Raw genomic sequence first — 22297 nt, forward strand, 5'->3', positions numbered from 1 at the left:
AAGTTGGCATTTGGATACAAAGACATTACTTTGAAACATACTGCTGACAATATTGAATATTCCTGGCATGTCACAGTATAAAGACTTCCTTGATTACATAGTAAATAAAAGCTTTTTGGACAAAAAGTATTCATATCTCAAACTACATGTATGCAGCTGAATCGGTAACATATGATCCCTGCAACAGTACATTACGGAAACAACCTACATACAATTATTTATTCAAAAATTTGACTCATTGACATCTTTTTGATCAGAATGGATCAGAATAGTGCATGCCATTATGCTGCTAATACCCACATGAGTTTTTTTATGGTCTAAAATTGGGCCTATAGGGAATCTATACACACATATTGCTTCTTTTGCAGGTGCACACTGCAGATATTGTATGATTTGCATGCTTGTTGTTTATCATGCTGTATTTATATTGAATAGGTGCATTTTGGCTTAAGCTGCAGCTTAAAAGGCAATATGGACTATTTGCAATAAAATGTCTGTCAGTTAGTGTATCTCTAATATATATACTCTGTATAATTAATCAGGTGTTTGATTGGCCTTCGATTGCGCGTGAGAGCTGTGGCGCGCGCGTAAATCACAGGGATGCGGAGAATGCTGAGAGAATGTTTCTTTAAGACCCATTACCTTCCAATCCGACAGAGGGGGAGTCTGTGGTAAGGTGGCGTATCGTCTCTCTCCGCGTCCCCCCTCCTCGCCGTTTACATGTGGAAAAAGGAGAGACAGAAAGAAAAGGAAAAAAATAACACACCGAGTAAGCTTTATTCCGGTTTCGGGTGAGGGGCACCGAGGCACGATCCGCGGTGATGGACCTAAGGAATATTTAACATAAAACATGGACACTACAGGCTCCCCGCGATGACTATGGTAAGGATGCAACTTCACACCGCCCCATCGCAACCCAGTTTCCATTACCCATCGGTGGACGCGGAGGAGAAATATGCATGCAATAATATAATGATAAATGCATTTGTGTGCGTGCATGTGTGTGATAACAAGTATTGTGTTGTGAAGGATTGAGGGGGGTGGTGGTGTGCATGTGTATGTGTGTGTGTGTGTGTGTGTGTGTGTGTGGAAAGGGAGGTTGGGGGGGGGGGGTACTATTTGAATAGAGGCAAATAGGCTTATGTGAGAAAGACTATGCAATGTTCGGTGCCTATGTCAGTGTCAGGCATTGACAGGTGTGTTGGCAGTGCACAGCACGATTTATTTAGGGCGCGCTTGCTCGCTCCCGTTTGCATACAGTTAGGTGAGGTGAGAGAGAGGAAGAGAGAGAGAGAGGGGCAGATGATACGATGCCACTGTATATTGGCCTACTATGTGTTGCTTGTAATTAATCATGGCTGTAACTAAGCCCTTTGCCGTTGGGAGCTTTGTAGTCAAACCTCCCAACTCGTCTCCCTGCTGTCACTGGGCTATATGGAGCTGCCTATAATTCCATAATGTCTGGAGAAAGGCAGGCCCATTACTGAAAATGTGCGATGTGCATTTCTGGGCCATTCTCCTGACGTGATGCTTTTCACAGTCGATCTCTGAAGTACAGATCCATCTTCCTCCCGTTTGCCTAAGTGCCATTTTAACACATGAGGAGCCAATTTCGAGATCCCCTCCAGTAGCCTACACTGCTTTTTTTTTTACTATAAGAATGTAGAGACGCGCGTGCGTGCTCGTGCATGCTCGCGCGCCTATCATCGAGTGGTCTTTCCTCCATACATCTAGAAATGGAGGTAGCCACAGACCTGTCAGCCTCGTCATTTCCCCATTAGCCCTGTATGCAGTGTGAATGCCAGCGCAGTTAAATACAAAGCGCAGATCTCGGTGCGTTCATTCCCTCTGCCCAGCTGCCGACGATCACTTATCGATTCCAATGATCGGTTTCTCGGCCAGAGGGGGTACTGTTTCATGGCATTAGGGTTGGGGGAGGAGGAGGAAGGGAGGGGGGTGGTCATTATTAGTCGCCATATGCTCTGCTTTTATTGAAATGCAAAGTGTGCATCCGTCGTGATTGCATTCTTTCGCTGGCAAGGCGATTTAACATGTACCAGGATGTAAAAGCCGAGCATAGAGAGACCCTCTTCTTTCTTCAGCTCTTATTGTCGGTGGATGAGGAAGCCTGCAAAACCCTCTCCCCGCCCCAGTGTCTGGTGGAAGAGAGCTGTTTTTACTGCTCCCTCTTCCTCCCTCTCACACCAACACACAAGGCTATATGGCTTTTCCCCTTTGCTTATTTTTCAGAGGCAGGGAATATTTTGTAACATGATACACGGCCTGATTGGAGGCCTTGTCCTAATTGGTCATATAGCAACCAGATACTGTAAAGCCAGCCAGTCCACTCTTGGGTAGGCGGCTACAAGAAGGATTCAGTGTGGCCATGATGATGATGATTATGTGGGTAATCATAGTATGAAAACCCCCACATGCTTACTCAATCGATGTCATTGTGGTGACACCTTTACATGAGCTCACCTAATACACCAATGAAGCTAGCTCGTTTATAGAAACATGTTGTCATTGTTTTCAAACTGCCATGTTCCCTTGATAATTTCCCTCATTGCTATGGCAGCAAGAGTGGCAACTATTCAACGAAAAAGGTCCCGATGATTCTCATAAAGCTGTAATGTTATGGCTATGTCTACAGTGTACATTTTGAGACACCAGTGTGTAGTGTTCTCTTGTTTCGAGTCATCTCTCTGTAACGCACACACACACACACACACTCCTAAACACACACACTTTAGGCCAGTGACCTCACAGCTCACTGTTCAGTCAAAACTGCAGGCTGCACAGTTATGTTTTGCCTGTACTGAATCAGGACTCCGGCAATGAATGCTTTTGTTTTTGCAGCAATCTTGTGACACGGAATACAGTGAACTATTACTGTACAATCGTGTCTGCAGTAATTACATTAAACTGTTTTCTGTTGCCCCTGCTGAGCTTATGAAGAGCTGCCAGTAATGACGATGAGTAATTATCCCAAGAGGAGTTTTTCTTACAGGCCACACTGTTCTTTAACAAGAGTATTACAGGTGTTTTAAGGTCCTGAGCCAAGTCAAATGAATGTAAGAAAGATATTTGTTATAGTTTGTATCGCAAAGTAGCAGTAAGAGACTGTCTTTAGTTTGCACCTGTTCTCAATCCTAGTTTTATCAACAAAAAAGGGATCCATTAGGTGCCAAATGTTTCCATCCACAAATATATTGTTTCTTATAAGAAGGTATAAATCCTTATACGTATCTTTGGTCTTTGTAAAAGTATTGGAAGGTTATTGCTAATACTCATGCCGCATCTGGGTTAAAGCTTCTTATAAAGTTTTTGGTCATTTTTAGGATTATCCCTTTGTTTGTGTACACAGTACTGTGTTATCATGACCTGCTTTACTACTGTACAGTAGATGCAGCTGTGAGTGTAGGAGATTTAGTTTGAACTCTTACAATAAAATGTATTTTAAGTAAATGTCAATTCAGTCCCACATCAGTGATTATCCATCAGTAGAGTGCAGAAGAGAGGAAGTCGTTTTTCAGTGGGACATACGGCGAGGTTGCCAAGTACCCTAGCCAGCTCACCAGCATGAGGAGCTAATTTAGAGCTGCACCAGGCCTCCAATTACCAGCATGCAGTCCCCATCTATGGTTGTGGATGTCCATGTAATAGTACAGTGATAAGACCAATGGCAGGACTTGTTTTCACTGTTGCTGAGGCCTGTGTGCTAAATACTGTATTTTTGATTCAGAAAATGGATGATTTTGGTTGGACAAAGACATTCTTTATTGCATTGCCCAGTCTCACTGACGTACAGAAGCCTGCAAGAGGCACTAAATCAGACCAAACCACTTAAAAGTATAAAGGCCAGTGCAAGCCCCTGAGTATTGTAGACTAGACAGTGAAGAATATGGTGAGGAGTAGAGAGGAACATGAGGCGCTATAATAATGCTGATTGCCTGAATCCATGTTGGCCCACGTTTGCAGCATGAGACAGAACCTGTTAAAAAAGATAGTTTGCAATCACATACTTAGAATAAGAACACATTTAATATGTTTTTATTTAGTGTGAAATATTTATGATGAAATAGATCTTTGCTGGTGTTAATTTAAGCATTCCTTTCCAAATGTATAAAGATATACATGTAACGGGTTGTAAATGGCTCAACTTGTATTAACAGAGCTTTACAACGTATTCAAATGCCTGCTAACATTAGCCCTCTATCAAACATTAATGTTACCAATCAGAGACTGTCCCTATACTCTCTCTCTACTTTCTGCTCAGAGAGCTTACGCTTTGGGCATCCCACCAGTAGTTTTACACTTAGCAATGTTTGTTTTTTGATTAAAAAAAGTGAGCCAGGCTAGCTGTTTCAACTGTTTACAGTCTTTGGAAGATGCTTAATGTCATGCAGCATTTAAGTTAATCAGTTATAGTTGTATTATTGTCTCCTCAAGACATTTGTTAAGTTACATGACTCAGTGTGTATGCTATTCAAATACATCATTCATTATAGTTACGATAACCAGGTCAAAGTGGCAGGGATCAAGAAATCACAATATATTAGAGTTGTTATCACATTGTTATGTACTAAGTCAACATATTCCTTATTTTGTCATTGTATACCATCAATTGGCTTACTGTCACATTTCCATAGACTTCAATCTCTCTAGCAATGTCCATTCTCATTTGTTAAATGCACAGTGAGGTTTATTAAGAAGGATCTAATGCAATGCCTTCTCTCTCTCTTTCTAGCTCTCACTCCTGGTGCTGTGAGGAGCTCTGCCTCGTGGACACGATTTAGGAGCATCGTCCTATTTTATCCCTTCCTTCCCCATAACCCCTTCCCTTCCTCACCCTCCGCCAATCCCAACCGCCCACAGAACGGCTTCCCCGTAGATACTCCTTCCTCTTGCATAACACAGGAACAAATAAGTATTCTGATCATATACGGTGCACGTTGGGACTTTGTGAAGGCGCACAAGTAAGCAAAGGCATACATAGTGTTGGAACAAAACACAACAAAAGCAATAGACAGAGGAAGATATGCTCACCAAAGGAATGACATTTTTGGAAAACTGACGATGTAAAGATTCATATTTTGTACATTAAACTTTTAAATAATAAAAAACCCAAGGCACGACTACAAACGTTTTGCACGCACAATCCCCACTTAGTTTTCTTCAATAACCTGACACACAAACCACGGTCTCATGATGATGTGCGAGGTAATGCCCACCATTTCTGAGGATGGGCGAAGTGGAACTGGCGGGGGTACTACCTCACCTCCCGGGACAGGAGTCGGGGGCCCCGGAGGTTCAGTTGGAGCAGGAGGCCTCAGTGGGAGAGAGGCCAGGGGCGGAGGAGACGAAGGAGGAAGCACGGGGAACCTGGAGTCCTTAATGGTCAACATGCTGACAGAGAGGGAGAGGCTGCTGGATAACCTGAGGGAGACGCAGGACTGCCTGGGAACGGCTCAGCTCCGCCTGCGAGACCTCGGCCACGAAAAGGAGTCCCTTCAGAGGCAGCTGACCATCGCCTTGCCACAGGTACAGCTGTTTGTATGTGTGTGGAGGAATCAGCCTCGTGTGTGTGTTGAGTTGAACACTCCTCCTTGGTAGCTAACATCGTCTTCCTCAGTGATATCAGTGTCTAGTTATACCAGTTTCTTAGTGTGTGTCATTGTGAAGCGAGCTCATGAGACAGTAAGCCTTCGCCGTGACAGTTCATGCAGAGAGACAGTTTATGTTAAATACTTCCCCCTCTGCGTCTTCAGAGTTTTCCTTCCTAATGTTGTTTTGACTAATGCAGAGGGTTTATGTTCCTTTCATCTTCTGGCTATTTAGTCGAAGTTGCATCCGCATTTTTCCCCTTGATGTGTAATCAGGTTTTATTGTGTTTGTTGACCATGTTGTTAGTGGATGATTAATGATGCTGGAAGCCAATATGTTAATGGTTTCAGCTAAACTAAATGAACACTTGATTTTCTAGGAATTCTCTGTAGTTTATGGGATGAAATTGCTTAGTAGTAATAACGGTAACTTTTATATTTTGTTATCACATGAGCAGCTTTCTCTTCTTTTGTTGGGAACATTCTTAAACTCTGATTGTGTTTATAAGTCCTATATCAAGACATATTGGCATGGTTAGTATTCCAAGTCAGAAAGGTATTTTTTTTTTTACGTTTTAAAATCTATTTTGGTGTCTAGGAATGAAAGGAGAAAGAAAAAGGAATTAAACATTTCAATCTAGCACTCATATGCAACATAGTGAGTCACCACAGCTGCTCCCATTGTCATACTGTAACATGTCTGCATGCTTTGCTAGTTACAAAAACGACCATGAAAAGCGATGGAATCAAGTGCAATCCAATTTAGTTTAACGATTGAAATTATGAATTTCTTTCATACTGACTACCAGTAAATACCTGCTTCTCATTTGCAAAATTGTTACAATAACCAATAACTTTATAAATCTTTATAGGTGTTTGCGATATTGTGTACAAACCTGTACATCTTTGTGCAGCCCACCACTTCAAATGTGTATTTTCAATTTATGCAACAAATGTCCTTGTACATTATAAAGCGGGCTGCAAACTAATTTAAATTAATTGAGGCCTATGGAGATAAATGAAATCAAATAGAAAATTAACAATAAGAGGATAAGGGAAAAACACTGAAAAGCTGACCCCTTTCCAAAAAAGAAACAATCCCATAAGGCCAAGAGCCAATGGACCCACTGTGTCACCATCTGTATAGATCTCTTTCCATCTTACATCCTGCATGCAAACACAGACCAATTCCATGTGTCTACTTCAACCGTTTCTGAATCATAAAGCAGGTAATCCTGACTGTAAAACTGTGCATCATTGTCATTCACATAAACAGCTATTGCCTCTTAGCTGAGGGCTTCAGATATGTTTTATGGAGACATAAAAAAATCACTGACCATGGATTGTACGAGTGTTGCTTAAGAAAATCATGTGAGACACGCCCTCCTGTTTGCACTCAGTTAAAGGCATTATGCAGGAGTTGCACATGTATTCCCAGCGGTGTTGTGGGGGACTTATTGATGCTGTGTTTTGAGGGGGGTCTCTCTTCTATTCCAGTGCAGAGCCATTGTGTAACAGTGTGATGTAATCCATCCATGAATGCGAGTTCACTGAGGAGGATGAGCAAGCGATGAAGAGAGAGAGAGTGCTGGAAAGTGTGTCAGTGATTTACATGATTGTTATGTGGGTTTACATCATGTGCGTCTCCCCATGTTCATGGTCTCAGGTGTTCCACACAGTATTTTTCTGGAGGGCTTTGGTGATATTTGTAGTGCTATATGTCCATCTATATGTGCTGACAGCAGCCAATTCCATTTCATTCCCTGAGTCACTTCATTTGTCTGGCCTGAATTATTATTGTTTTCTTTAAACTTTCAGCTCAAGCGGAGACCACTCACATTAAACTATCAAACCGAACAGTTTGTTTCTTTGCCCCTGATCGCAGCTTGTGTGTTCCACAGGAGTTTGCTGTGTTGACTAAAGATCTGAACGTTTGCCGGGAGCAGCTTCTGGAGAGGGAGGAGGAGATTGCCGAGCTCAAGGCGGAGAGAAACAACACACGTGTAAGATGTTTGGCGGCCATTTTGCTTATTAGCACTGAAACAGCCTCTGTGTTATGTTCTTCACCCATTGTGGTTGTGTGGGTGTCACACTGTTTAATTTGATTCTGGGTTTTTTCCCTGCTTCTCTTCCTCTTTCTCCTCCACATTTTGTCTTCGTGACTCCTTCCTTTTCTGCTTTTACTTTCACTCACTATACCTGCCGTCATCTTTCCACCATATTTCGTCATTGTGTCATTACAAACCCTTCACTTCTCTGCATCTTCTCAAAAATCTCCATGTGTCTCTTATTCTGTGTCTTATTTTCTTTCTTCCTCATGTGTCCCCATCCTTTAAACTCTCTTTCTTACCTCCCTCTGTTCACCTCTTTGCATTATCCTGCCACCTCTCCGTCTCCTTCCACTTTGACCCACACATTCCTGTAGTTGTTGCTGGAGCACCTGGAGTGTCTGGTGTCTCGCCATGAGCGCAGTCTGAGGATGACGGTGGTGAAAAGACAAGCCCAGTCCCCGGCGGGGGTTTCCAGTGAGGTGGAAGTCCTCAAGGCCCTCAAGTCTCTGTTTGAGCACCACAAGGCTCTGGATGAGAAGGTGGGATAAAGTACTTTCCTGCAGGGCCTTAAACTGCTTAAAGGCACATTTTAAAGAAAACGTGGTCAAAGAATGTAATGATGTGACTGTTTTAGCCAATTATGAACTGTTTAATTGGCTTTATCGCTTGATAACTTGCTCTTTCAAGCTTATCAGGAAGGTCAAGAAGATGTAGTTAATTTGGGAGACGAATAAGAGCAAATTAAAATGTTACTTCACTCATAATTTGTATACGCCGCTGTATCAGTTATTGTTTTACCCCACAGGTCCGAGAGAGGCTCCGTGTGGCCCTCGAGAGGGTGTCCTTGCTAGAGGACCAGCTTGCAACATCTGCTCAAGAGGTAAACTCCAGTATGAATGATTTTTCCGTGTCTCAAGGATGTTCTAGCTTGGTGTTAAGAAAGAACATTCATTTATATGGTCTGTCTGCCCATTTTGTCTCCCCTTTTCCAGGTAATCTCTTTAAGAGACCAAATTAAAAGACGTCAACAAGGGGCGGACGGCGGGAAAGATGTAAGGGAGGGCTTTCTGCATGTTGGTTCCAGTTGTTCATGTGTATGTGTTAGAGTCTAGAAAGTCAGTAGAAAGTAGATGTACTCTATGGGTACCACATGTCATTTATTTCACCTACAACCTCGAGTATTTCGAACTAGTTGTTCTCCTTCATCACTCCACTTTTCATTTTTGTTCTATATTTGTCATCATTCCAGCGACTACCCAATGGGCCCTCCACTGGCCTGGAGGAGAGCGAGCTGGAGAGGCAGCGAGAAGGAGAGATAGAGCGGCAGAGATCTGAACTCTCCCAGCTGAGGGAGAGGCTGGCCCTCATGTGTCGCCAGGTGAGTGTGTGTTCCTGTTTGACTGCCATCATGAGGACCAATATTTTGGTCAAAATATATATATATATGATGCAAAATAAAAGGGCATTTATATTTGATCATAGACATATTGTATGTACCACTGTTTGACATGTGTAATGTGTCAACAATATATAGGTAAAGATACCTAACCTAGAATCTGTTTGACAGTCTGGTCAGAGGAGATAAGGATGTCAAAGAAAACTGAAAGAAGCACATTCTGTCTCTAGTTCTGCGTGTTAAGATGCGTCAGACTCTCAGCATGTTACACTTATGTCAGTGATGCTTTTTAAAACTCTTTTTCAACTCTACAATGGCCAGACAGACATTTGTAATGAATCATGTGCAGTGTCTATTGCACTTGGTGCCGTGGCAGTTAACTCTGACTCACGTAGGTTCAAACTGTGTCAGCTTGTGTCCATTTGTGATCTCACGTCAGGTTGGGGAAATAGAGGAACAGCTTGCGGCCGCCAGGAGGGAGGTGACGAAGTCGGAGGAGGCCAATCAGAAGCTCCAAAGGGAAGTGAAAGAGGTCTGTATCTTTCCGGCCAAGACCTCGATTCCTGGGGCTCCAATTTTATATTTGCACAATGGGCATAAGTATTAATATGCCATATTTTGGAGGGTAGTTGGAGTAAATTAAGATAAATTAAACTGTTAAGACATGGATATGTGAATATTGTTGTTACTGCAGATATACAAAAGAAGATACTTGAGAAAAATAAAGGCAATCCACACATACATGTTCTTCTAACTCGTACCTAGCTATTACTTATGAAATACATTTGTACAAATACCTTTTGTATATTATAAAAAGCCCTGTACATCGTCTTGTTTCATGATACATTTTGTATTCCTCTAGGCTCTTTGCCAAAGGGAGGACATGGAGGAAAGGATTACTACACTAGAACGCAGGTAACCTTTGCTGTGTTTGAGGAATCTATTCTTAGCTTTAGTGAGGACTCACACCTTTTTCTCTTCTTTTGGATCCAGCATTTCATACATAAGCTGTAATTAACATAGCAGAAGGACCATATGTTCCACCTTTTGGATGGGAATGTGTCGCAAAGGTGTTCTGACACCTCTTTATACAGTCTAAGGCGGTTTAACATAACCGCATTTGAATTATATCCTTATTAAGCTGTGAGTGAAAACCAAAGAAAGCAGATCTTTTTGCACAGTTTGTTTAAAAGCATCAACATAACTGGATATCATTCTCTTTGGATCAAATGTACAGCATAGAAAACTAAGTTAGTGTTAAAGAATATCATATTTTAAAAGTTAAATTGATTATTTTTTTCATTTAATTGCCTGAAGGTAAATGTCTTCAAAAAAATGAGAAATTCAAACTGACCTCTTTCCAATGTCAACAATGAACTTTTGAAATCAATACCTAATAAATAATCGCCACCTTTACCAAAAAAAGAGCCGGTATTTAACTGCATAATGTTGAATTAATGATAGTGTCTTTTTAGGAGAATTATCTGTAAATAAAAACGAGTTAGACTTGAGTATTATATGCAGGTTTATTTCCTTTATATATACAGTGTGTGGTTTATTCACCAGCTTCCATCAACCTCCACCCATAAGGGTAGATTAGCATATTGTGTTTGTTGCTTGAGGGCAAACAATGACTGTTTTTCTCTCAATACTATTTGTAAAGCTTAGATGCTGTGAGCACACAGTATTATCTGAAGGCCTCTCAGATTCAGCATTTAAACATTTTTGATCACTTCATATTTTCTCCCTTCTGGATTTTGGCAGTTTGACAGTAAGAGGACACGGTTTTTGGGTATTTTAGTGAATCAATTCCCAGTGGAAATCACAGCCTTGCATATAATCACATCTATCATGTTATGTTGGCTGAGAAATGCAGCTGTAATGATTCAATGGTGGCTTGGTGTTGAATGCAGGTACCTCAGCGCCCAGAGGGAGGCGACTTCTCTCCATGATATCAAAGACAAGCTGGAAAATGAGCTGGCCAGCAAGGAATCACTGCACAGACAGGTAAGAATGGCTCAAATAAATGAAATATTCAGCATATGTTATGTTTGACTCATACATTCAGTACTGAACATGTGTGTTTTGTTCTGTGTGTCCAGAGTGAAGAGAAGAACAGACAGCTGCAGGAACGTCTGGATGAAGCCAAGCAGAAGCTCCAGCAGACCCTGCAGAGGGCTGAGACGCTGCCTGAGATCGAGGCCCAGCTTGCCCAAAGGGTTGCTGCTCTCAACAAGGTACGTTGAGTGAAGGGAAAAAAATGACACTGTCCGTTTCTATCCAAAACACATGCCACTACAGTTCTAATGGATGATTATGTTTTATATATTTGTCATAGCCTGTATCAGTTAAACAGATACTAATGTGCCTCTTTGGAACAAAAGCCTGCAAGCCTTTATTTGGATTTACATAATTTCTGGGATACTTTTTATTTATTGACTAAGATATTTAAAGTTATATTAAAGCTGATAACAGGGCAGTGATATGCAGGAGGGACTAAGATATGTTACTCATTATGTCATCCAATGGCTGCAATTCATGCTTCACCATGGACAAAGAAATAGAGGCAGGATATTTTATAAATATACATTAATACAAACCTATATACCCACCGGTACCCATTTTCATGTACTGTATATATACACTCCTACTCACGTACATATACAAACATACGCACATAAGCAGAACTGAAAACACCAAGCAGTAAAGAAATGGAAAACCCTTGTTTTGCCCCCAAATCAAAAAGAAATTGGTTTTGTTTGTAAGAGCGTATGGAAATGTTGTTTCTTCTAATGTAGGCAGAGGAACGGCATGGAAACTTCGAGGAGCGACTACGACAAATGGAGGCTCAACTCGAGGAGAAGAACCAAGAGCTACAGAGGGTAACATATTATTTTTCTCTCTACTTGGCTACATACTGTATACCATTTTTAAACCAGATTAAACTTTGTTTGTCTACTTTTATACATGTTGAACACCTCTCTTGGGATCGTGTCATTCCAGGCGAGGCAGAGGGAGAAGATGAATGATGAACACAACAAACGCCTCTCAGATACAGTGGACAAGCTTCTGTCCGAGTCCAATGAGAGGCTGCAGCTCCACCTCAAAGAGAGGATGGCAGCGCTAGAGGAGAAGGTAACGAGGAGACTAATTAGTGGTGCAAAATATTTTGTGATAAAATGGAAGATAAGGAAAAAGTTGGTAAAACATGTATGTTCTTTCCTCCGCTCTGCTAGAATGCTCTATCAGAGGAACTGTCTAACATGAAGAAAATCCAAGATGATCTCATAGCTAATAAGGTATTCACTTTTTCAGCTATGTAACCAATATATTTTCATTTCATCTGTGTGGGAAAGGACGAGGTCTTTTGTCCGTCTTGTGCATAATCACACTTTCTACATGTTTGCTAAGGATGTTGACTTTTTTTCTTACATTTAAAAAAAGTCCCAGTTTACCTTTTCCTCAGAAACAAAGCAAATGACAATAATGTTGTTTCCTCTGTGCTTTAGGAACAACTCCTTGCTGAGCTGGAGCGAATCCAACTGGAGCTAGATCAGCTGAGAGGCAGGCCTGGCTCTTATTCCAGGTTAGCCACTATGAACCTTTAAGGGAATTTATTCTCTCAAGGGATACTACATGTACTGCCCCCTTCTGTTTGTTTTCTCCTGTGTTTAATTTGAATGTGCTTCCACTAAATTCTATTTAAAAAAAAAAGTAATTATTATTGTTGTCCTGGCTAACAAGTGTGCAAATAATGTATGCTTTACATATTGATACTGTTTTGCATTGTTTTTATTTCTAGGGTAATTTGGTGTGTTGTCTTTCATAATGTTAGTCCCAGGAAATGGGCACATTGTTATCTTTAAGTACTAACATCACTAATGAATTCTGGATCCCACCATAGGGCGGGCAGCGTGAGCTCTCTTCCCTCCACCCTCTTTCGAAGATCTCTTCCAGGGAGCGCCTCAGAGCTGCGGTACCCTCAGGGCGGAGGCTCGCTCCCGTCCGGCTACACCAACTCCACTACTGGGATGGTGGTCAGGCGGACGCACCGAGGTCGCTGGGGGGCTCGAGACGACAGCAACAAGGTGCTCATCTCACACTGAGATAATAATGATGATGATTATAGTATCAGTTTGCATTAGGGTGATCATTTTATGGATTTCTCGCTCTTCCCAGTATGGAGAGTGGGACAGCGGCTCCATACTTGGTCCCGGGTATGATGGTGGAGACGGAGGCTGCTCCGACGATGAGGACGACCGGGAGACTCTGTTCGGATCGGAGCTGCTGTCTCCCAGCGGACAGACAGATGTACAGACTCTGGCCATCATGCTGCAGGAGCAACTGGAGGCCATCAACAAGGAGATTAAGTGAGTTTTACATCCACTACCATTTCATTTGAAATGCTAAGGCCATTTGTGCCACCAATAGGTTGCCTACAATAAAAATGATGTGAGCTTCCTTTAAAGATAAAGCCTGAAATGTAAACGTATTTTCTCCTCCCATCTACTCTCAGGCTCATTCAGGAGGAAAAGGAGAGCACAGAGCTGAGGGCCGAAGAGATAGAGAGCCGGGTCAGCAGCGTGGCCCTCGATGCCCCATCTCTTCCCCCCTCCTCACTGGGAGGACGGGACAGCGTCGGGAGGGGATACATGACTCCCTCCATCACCTCCTCCACGTTGGCGTCTCCCTCACCTCCCAGTTCTGGACATTCGACCCCCCGCCTGCCACATTCCCCTGCCAGAGAGAATGACAGACAGGTACAGTGTGGATGTTGTGATATAAGCTAAAAAATGTGTTTTAAAGGAGGACATTTTAACCTGTATAAATTCACCCAACTCTTTCCACCCTGCAGAATAGCAAAGATGGTGAAGAATGCAGAGCTCTTGCCCTGATTGACTCCAACACTCCCACGATTCCTCGAGCCCTGCGATTGGACAGAATGACACACACTCACCCGGGAGCAGGACTCGACGACCTCCGTGAATTTCGCAGGTACTCTCATGAAGGTTTTTTTTATAGATTGTTTATTTGGCCAACAAACTATCCCCAAGATCTGTTCCATGTGTTGATTTGACTTCCTGTTTTTCCTGTCTCTGTCCTCAGTCTCTCTGCTGACGGTTCTACCACCGCCAGCCAGGATTCCCTCCACAAGGCCAGCAAAAAGAAAAGCATTAAGTCCTCAATTGGTCGTCTCTTTGGCAAAAAGGAAAAAGGGAGGATCGGCACACCTGGTCGGGAATCTTCCTCACTGGGTCCGTGAACCGATAGAAACTACTCAATCCCTTCACTATACTTTTTTTTATGTCCAACTAACACATATATTATGTCAACATTGATCATTGATTCATAGAATAAATGTTATTTATTTACCGTTTAACTTTCCAGCCTCCACACCCTCTGATGACCTGGGTTCAGCTGACCCGTTAGGACTGGCTAAACTTGGGACTGGAACAGTGGAGAAAGACCGCCGCAGCAAAAAGAAGTGAGATCTTTACACACACTTAAAACATATCATCATATCAATTCTGTTTTTGATAATATAAAATATCTGGAACTGTAGAAGGAAGGGGGAAATTATAATTTGGTTTCTGTCAGCAAGGTCTGTGTTGTTCGTTATCCGTTGACTCTTGGTCCTCTGTCCGCCAGCTTCCATTTGATGACATTTGTATAACATACTATCCTACAACATTTTCTTGACCATTTGTTTTACATAAAATGCCTCTTATGATAGTATACAATATATTATCACTTTGTATATACAATAGTCAATGTTATGGCATACTATAATATGACATTTCAATGTATTCTTTGGAAATATTATACTTTTGATCTTTCTGATTTATTTTCACATACTAAACATTGATGTTTTATGACTTCTTAGTTACGTACTATACAATGATTTTACTATGACATTTTTCTGACGTAAAGAAGACAGTGGTGAAGTCAGATATGTAGAAATGTATCTTTGACAAAGGTTTTCCTCTCCCCTCGCCAGACATGACCTGTTAGAGGAAGCCTGTCGTCAAGGTCTGCCTTTTGCCTCATGGGACGGCCCGACTGTTGTAACGTGGCTTGAGGTAAGTCCTGACACATCCACCAAAGAGTCACATAGATATCCAGCTTCTCCAGGGATAAATCCAATGGAACCGATCAAGTTTTACAATAGCGTCAAGTTACACAATCTGTATGCTTAAAAACAAAAGTGACACTTTTTGATACATTGCTTGATACCATCTCTCTGTTCATCCAGCTGTGGGTAGGCATGCCAGCATGGTATGTGGCAGCGTGTCGTGCAAACGTGAAGAGCGGCGCCATCATGGCCAACCTCTCGGACACAGAGATCCAGCGGGAGATCGGCATAAGCAACCCTCTCCACCGGCTCAAACTCCGCCTGGCCATTCAGGAAATGGTCTCCCTCACCAGTCCGTCTGCACCTGCCAGCACTCGCTCTGTAAGGCTCAGTAAAACAGCATTTTATCACTCTTGAAAATCAGCGAGTAAATGATGTCTAAATGACTTGCTTACTGTCATTACAGTCGACCAGTAATATTTGGATGACGCATGCTGAGATGGAGTCTCTCGCGGCTGCCGTCAAGCCAGTAAGAATATTACATTTCTGCCAAATCACTAAAAGAAATCCATTATTTTGAATATTGCTTTGCTTAATGTGTATGGATGTAATACCTCAAACAGTTCTGATACCAACACTTTTACAGTCAAATATTGTTAAATATATATAATCGTTTAAGTTATGACCTCAATAAAAGGTCTCACATTTATAAACTTTTTTTCTTTTTCTTTGTCTCTGATTAGGCTTGTTTGGCTACTCCTTTCCCTTACTATTCCCTCAAATCTGTATTTGATGTAGTGTTTTTTCCAACTAATTCTCTCTCACTAACAAAACTTTCCTCCCTCTGCCTTCCCTACTTCTTCTCCATTCTCTCCTGATTCTGACTCACACACACACACACACACACACACACACACACACACACACACACACACACACACACACACACATCAACACACACACACACACACACACACACACACACACACACACACACACACACACACACACACACACCACACACACACACTTCCCCCTGGTGATATTTCCCTCTCTTTGCAACACTCTGTTCCATTTCTCTTCAATTTCTTCTTTTCCTGGAACACAAGGAGCAAAAGGAGTTCAGCTGGGATCAGGTGAGTCACCTGGTCACTGATTCTGAATATCACAATGGAAATGGAAAACCAAACATTGCTTTTAAGGCAACTTAGGGGCCAATGCTGTTGAAAAGTGTGCTCTTTTTAGCTAGAGCTTTAGCAAAATCCCTCAAGTTCACATCAAATAAGTGGTCGATGTTAGACAGTAAAAATATTCTTTATAGATCATTTCTTGTCCAGATACCTTCAAACTTATTTTCGCAGTAAGTGGTTAAACAGTCCATTTAAGACCAGGTGTTATAACCCTTAAAAACCTAGCTTAAACCATATAGAAATGTGTGCTGAAGGAAGACAATCCATAACCCAGCAAAGTCTTTCTTATTGATGGGGTAAAATAATCTGTTGAGTATTTGGAAATCATTTGTTAACAAGCAGAGTTATTAAGTGGTGCAAATCTATCAAAACTCATTCCAGTCTTGCTCAGCTTACAGTATAGATATCATAGACCCTGAAAATCCCTGAGATACCACCAGAGTTATTTATCTTTGCCATTTTAGCTTACAATTCCCATGTTTCCTGTTACGTATGATGCATCAACTGGCACAACTGCGGGATGTGTTGCATGATTGTGCGTATATACAGCACTGCAGTGTTTATAAAATACACAGGAAGGAGAGACAGATGTAGTCGGGGGGACTTTGTGTTGTCTTGACCCTTCTCACACCCACCTCCCATTCGTCCTCCAGATCCTGGCCTATGGAGACATGAACCATGAGTGGGTTGGAAACGAATGGCTGCCCAGCCTGGGTCTGCCCCAGTACCGCTCCTACTTCATGGAGTCTCTGGTGGATGCCCGTATGCTTGATCACCTGACCAAGAAGGAACTGAGGGGCCAGCTGAAGATGGTGGACAGTTTCCACAGGTCTGAACGTCAGATGGTTATACACATTGTCTCTCTTTGGCGTATATATCCATGGATGAAAAACTGATCAGGCTTATGGCGCACAGCCCAAAGATACCTTTAACAACAAGGTTTCACTTTTAAATAGACAATTACCAACCAGGAAGAGACTCTAAATGACCATCTAGACACATAAAACGATAAGAAAGACTTCAATGAAACCCATACGACTACAAAGACATGCAGAACAGCTGAAGAGAGACACAAAATGACCACAAAGAAAAACTAAACAGCAACATAGAGACACAAAATGACACAAAGATTAAAAAAACACAAATCTAAAGAGACACAAAAGGACTATAAAGCAACACAAAGAAACCATGAAGAAACACAAAAGAGAAATGGAACAACAACATTGAGAATCAAATCAACAACGTAGAGAAACAAAACAACCACAATGAGACACAAAATGTTTCACAAAGAAACCGAAAATGTTTACAAAGGGACACAGAAAATGAAAATGAGTCAAATAAGTAGGTGTGACTTGCTCCTATGTAGAAGTAGAGGATGAGGTCTTTTACATGTTCGAGCTCTGTCTCATAATCCACTGATGTATATACCCCTGCTTTGATGGAAATAAGAGCAATGTGTCCTTCTCACTTACAGGGTGAGTCTTCACTATGGCATCATGTGCTTGAAGCGCTTAAACTATGACAGGAAGGAGCTGGAGAGGAGGAGGGACGAGAGCCAACACCACAACCAAGGTGAGGCTTCTGTTCTTAATACCAAATGTTCGCTTCAGACATTATATCAAAGCGTACATTTGTGCATGCTTTTTGTTGATAACTGCCTCTCTGGGACCTTCTCCACAGATGTCATGGTGTGGTCCAATGAGCGAGTGATGTGTTGGGTGCAGGCTATCGGTCTGAAGGAGTTTGCTGACAACCTGTTAGAAAGCGGGGTGCACGGGGCCCTCCTGGCACTAGATGACACCTTCGACTACACTGACTTGGCCCTCCTGCTCCAGATACCCAATCAGAACACACAGGTAATCCCCAGCAAATCACTTTAGGTGTCTACGCAGAGTCCTTATCTCACAACTGTTGTCAGAAGTTCTCTTTGCCACACCTTATGTTTACCGTCAAGATAATCCTGATCCTCTAACTCTTAAATGATCTTACTGTAACTATGATCTTAAAACGCTGTTGGTCTGTCGTTTGCAGGCGAGGCAGCTCCTGGAGAAGGAGTACAACGGTCTCATCACCATGGGAACAGAAAGGAGGCCAGATGAGGTACGACAAAGCAGGATGGCAGTAGAAAATCAATCACGATAATCACTACTGCCAGGAGGCGGGAGTGTGTGTTGATCGTAACAGCCCAGGCTAAGACTGTTTTACTTGACAAAAGGGCCTTTGATCCAAACGTGTCAATTGTTGCCCTTTGTTAAATGTGTATCACGACAGTATCATTTCCTTTCAGTTGTAAAGAATAGTTGTATAGAAGACTCAAATATCTTACATCCTTATAAAGAAAGTATTTATGTCATATGTGCATGTCACAGCTTATAGGACTAAATGCTCTGCAACTGTGGTCTATTGTCACAACCAAACCCTTCTTAACAAGACCCTGATATAGATATCCCTAAGTGTGAATGCTGTTATTTTTAAATCACTGGTGTTATTTCGTTTCTACAGGACGGCACAAAAACATTTACACGGTCACCGTCATGGAGGAAAATGTTCCGGGAGAAGGACCTCCGCGGCGTGACGTCCGACTCCTCAGAGACATTACCTGCCAACTTCCGTGCCTCCGCCATCTCGACCCCCTCCGTCACCCTGAGAAAAGTCCAGAGTGAAGGTGAGGAGAAGCAGCTCACAGCGGCTGATTTAAAGCAGAACTGCTGGGATCTGGCATCACACAGTGGTTCATAGAGTTTAAACATGTGTGAGAAAACATCAGTGATGTCACTTTAGTGGCCTCTACAGCAAAAATACGTCATTGCAGGTGTGTTTTTGTTCTCAGAGATCCAAAAAAGTCATCTATGTGACGTCAGTCCCTTTTGTTTTTATCGTCTGTACTTTTCAGTGATTTATTTGTTTGTTTGGCTACAGAAACCGTTTTTCGCAACACAAGCGGAGACCATAAAAGTGTTATTTTAGTGTTAATAAAGCTTGAAGTTATTCATTTATTTGCACTTCACAGTGTTAAACATAGTGCCTAAGATGGACGGTGAAAGATGGAGATTTAGCAGCTATTTAATTGGTTAAATATTCCTAAATTCAAGGTCAAAATCGTTACAAAGACTGAGTTTAAGAGGATATGATGAGATGTCGCATGGAGAAAATAATAAGGTTAATGACTGATTAGCTTCTTTTCTCTGTCAGTAGGTCCGAGAGGAGAGTCGGGGTCCGTCAGAACATATTCCTGCTAAAAGATAAGCACACCAGGTGAGAACAAATCACTCTCAGTGTATCTGTAGCTAAAAATAGATTGTGTGAACACCAGATCAAACATCTCATCTCAGCAGGAGCTTTCACGATTCTTTTGGTTTTACTCCATTTTGTAGAGCCCCGCCTCTATCCTCACCCGAGGAAGAAAAAAAAAATCACATTTTTGAAGAAAAAAAGGATCAAAATCAAAAATGGACTCTAAGAAGATGACCAACAAGATTTACACGAGATGTCTCGAAGAATCAAAGACACTGAGTGAATGAATTCTGAAGAGAGTGAATGTCTGTTTATCCATCTGTTTCTCTCTCTCCCTCCCTCCCTCCCTCTGTCTCTCTCTATCCCTCTCTTCCTCTCACCCCATCTTGATCCATAGTTGTGGCATGACGCTGTTTGATTCTGTAGAAAGTGGCCTGTAGAAAGTGACCATCGCCTATCGTGAATACATATCCTGTTTTTGAGTGTGAGATGGCAATATTGACACAATGATTTTTTGTATTTTAAAAATTGGAAACTGCATTCCAGTTCGTATTGGGAGAAAGAAACCCCTTCAGGTGATCTCAATATGATTTAGACTAAAAATAGAACATACTCTGACTAGTAACATCACAACACAGTAGAGTCTGGGGAGAGGGAGGTTCAAAGGGAGCGTGTGAGCGTACACAGGGGAAATTAAATGTATGTTCTTAAGCCATAACAGACATGAGATGCACAAATGTGAATATGACAGACAATGAGACAATTAGCCAAGTGCTTTATGACAAAATCCTGTTCAAAGTGGGAAAAAAAAGAGTTAAGCATTTGTGTTAATATGCATGCCAAAATCAACCATTCTAGAGTGAACGTCATGATATCAATCATCTAATGATCTGGAAGCTTGGGTCAGGACTTTGTAAAATGTGTGTATTTTATTTGTATCATTTTTTATGATAAATGCTATTGTATGTATGTATAGTGTGTGTGTATGTGTGTGTGAGTGTGTGTGCGTGTGTGTGTGTGTGCGTGCGTGCGTGTGTATATTAAACTGTACGTTCATTTCATACCTAGTTTTAAGACTGACTGTAACTTAATTTTAAGTTGAAAAAGGAAATATGTTTTAAATTATGGACATTTAAGATATGCTACTTGTATGTGTACATTTTGAAGAAAAAAAAACAAATTGTGTTATGATTTACATTCATATTATTGGAGAGTAGTGATGATAATTGAATATAATATGATAATAATGATTGTAAAAGCTGTAATTAAAAAAACATACCTGTAAAATGCTGCTGGATGAGTTTCTGGAAGTTTCTCCCCACAATGAGAGAAGGTCTCAGATAGCTGGCTGGGATGTCATCTTTCAGAGTAACTATTGAAATGCAGATTCTTAATTGAACTTTCAACTTGGACACAACACTAAGAAATATATCAAGACTAAACTGAAATAGGTAAGAGTGGAGCAAGGATTTTTTAGGAGGTATATTTTTCTCTTTAACTACAAGTTTAGGGTGGAAAAGTTAACCATGCCACCAATAGGTTAACATTTAGGAAGGGATCAACAATGTCATTATGAATTGGCAGATTGTGGCTATGAAATTAAACATATGCTTGTGACAGGTCCATATGTGACATAAAATTGTTATAGGGCATGTTTCTACATGTACCTTTAATGGAAGTAGTTGAAAAAAGTCATAGTATAGTATGTCGAGAAATATGAAAAACATAAATAATATAAATTATTTCGAAAATATAATTAAAACAAGTCATATCTTAGTGAAAAATATCATGCAAGAAGACATAGTGAAAAAAGAATGAAAAAGTCATAATACATGTTATAAAATATCGATTTGAAAAAGGTTATATACACCAGCCAGTGTTCGAGTTGTTTTGACTTGACCTGCCAGCCGTTTCTTGAAGACTGGAAAAGTGGACTTGGTGAAGATGGCTCTCTGCCCTCAGTGCGGTGACGGGAAAACCTCTCAACCCTTCCTGAAACAATGAGCTCGTCCCCAGACCATAATTTGTAGGTGTCTGCTTTATGCAGGGTTATGAATCTTGACCTATGATCATTCATAAAAAAACATGCAAATATTCCAAATATACAGTATGTCGAATTTCTCTGGCACTTATGGCACTTTAAAAGTAATTGAAAGGCTATATTTGAAAAGGTGTGTAGGCGATATAAAAAAGACAAAAAAACTATTTAACCCCTGTTCATACGTATGTGATGCATTATTAGTCCGACTCCATTCAACTATGAAATATCCTGTCTTAAAATCGCATGTACATTTATTGATATTGTACACATGATGGTGGCAGTGCTGTAACTTCCTGTGAGAAGGTGCTCATATATGGAGGCTGAAGAGTAAACAGGTTAGCACCATCTCCTGGCCATTGTGCTTATGACTGGAATTCTGTTCATATTTCACTTTCAACATCCGGAAACATGTGTGAGCAAGCTTCACATCAAACACAAATGTAGTGTATTTTTATTTAACTTTAGCATAGGATCCTTGTATAAAAAAGCCACAAAACCTTCTCCGATTTAGGACTGTTTAGAAATGTTATAAGATATATATATATATATATATAAGTATAATTTGGCAGTGTAATAATATGTTATTGTTGCTCCCAGACTCTTTTAGCTTGATTAAGAAACAATATCACTTTGGATGAACAGACCCCGGAAGTTGCATCCCATTACAATGATAATGCACTTTTTCGAGAGAACGTAACATTTCCTG

General features: G+C 41.2%; 1 protein-coding gene across 2 annotated transcripts; it reads left to right on the forward strand.

Moving 5' to 3' along the window:
* Positions 1–679: 679 nt before the first annotated feature.
* LOC117473318 (liprin-alpha-3-like) lies at positions 680–20819 on the forward strand. Of its 2 annotated transcripts, none has more exons than XM_034118860.1 (32): positions 680–882; positions 4751–5544; positions 7508–7609; positions 8032–8196; positions 8463–8537; positions 8650–8709; positions 8907–9035; positions 9493–9585; positions 9916–9968; positions 10967–11060; positions 11156–11290; positions 11852–11935; positions 12057–12188; positions 12290–12352; positions 12563–12639; positions 12958–13141; positions 13233–13423; positions 13570–13813; positions 13909–14048; positions 14160–14308; positions 14442–14538; positions 15052–15133; positions 15307–15507; positions 15593–15655; positions 16236–16262; positions 16970–17145; positions 17791–17888; positions 17997–18172; positions 18348–18416; positions 18819–18981; positions 19509–19571; positions 19691–20819. In XM_034118860.1, exons 2-31 carry the CDS (start codon positions 5209–5211, stop codon positions 19553–19555), a joined length of 3705 nt encoding a protein of 1234 aa, XP_033974751.1. In that variant the 5' UTR covers positions 680–882; positions 4751–5208; the 3' UTR covers positions 19556–19571; positions 19691–20819. The 2 variants fall into 2 exon arrangements, with proteins under 2 accessions (XP_033974751.1, XP_033974753.1); XM_034118862.1 differs by having other exon boundaries at positions 19512–19571.
* Positions 20820–22297: the final 1478 nt, after the last annotated feature.

This window comes from Trematomus bernacchii, unplaced genomic scaffold (assembly GCF_902827165.1).
Source record: "Trematomus bernacchii unplaced genomic scaffold, fTreBer1.1, whole genome shotgun sequence".
In the NCBI taxonomy this organism is placed as follows: Eukaryota; Metazoa; Chordata; class Actinopteri; order Perciformes; family Nototheniidae; genus Trematomus; species Trematomus bernacchii.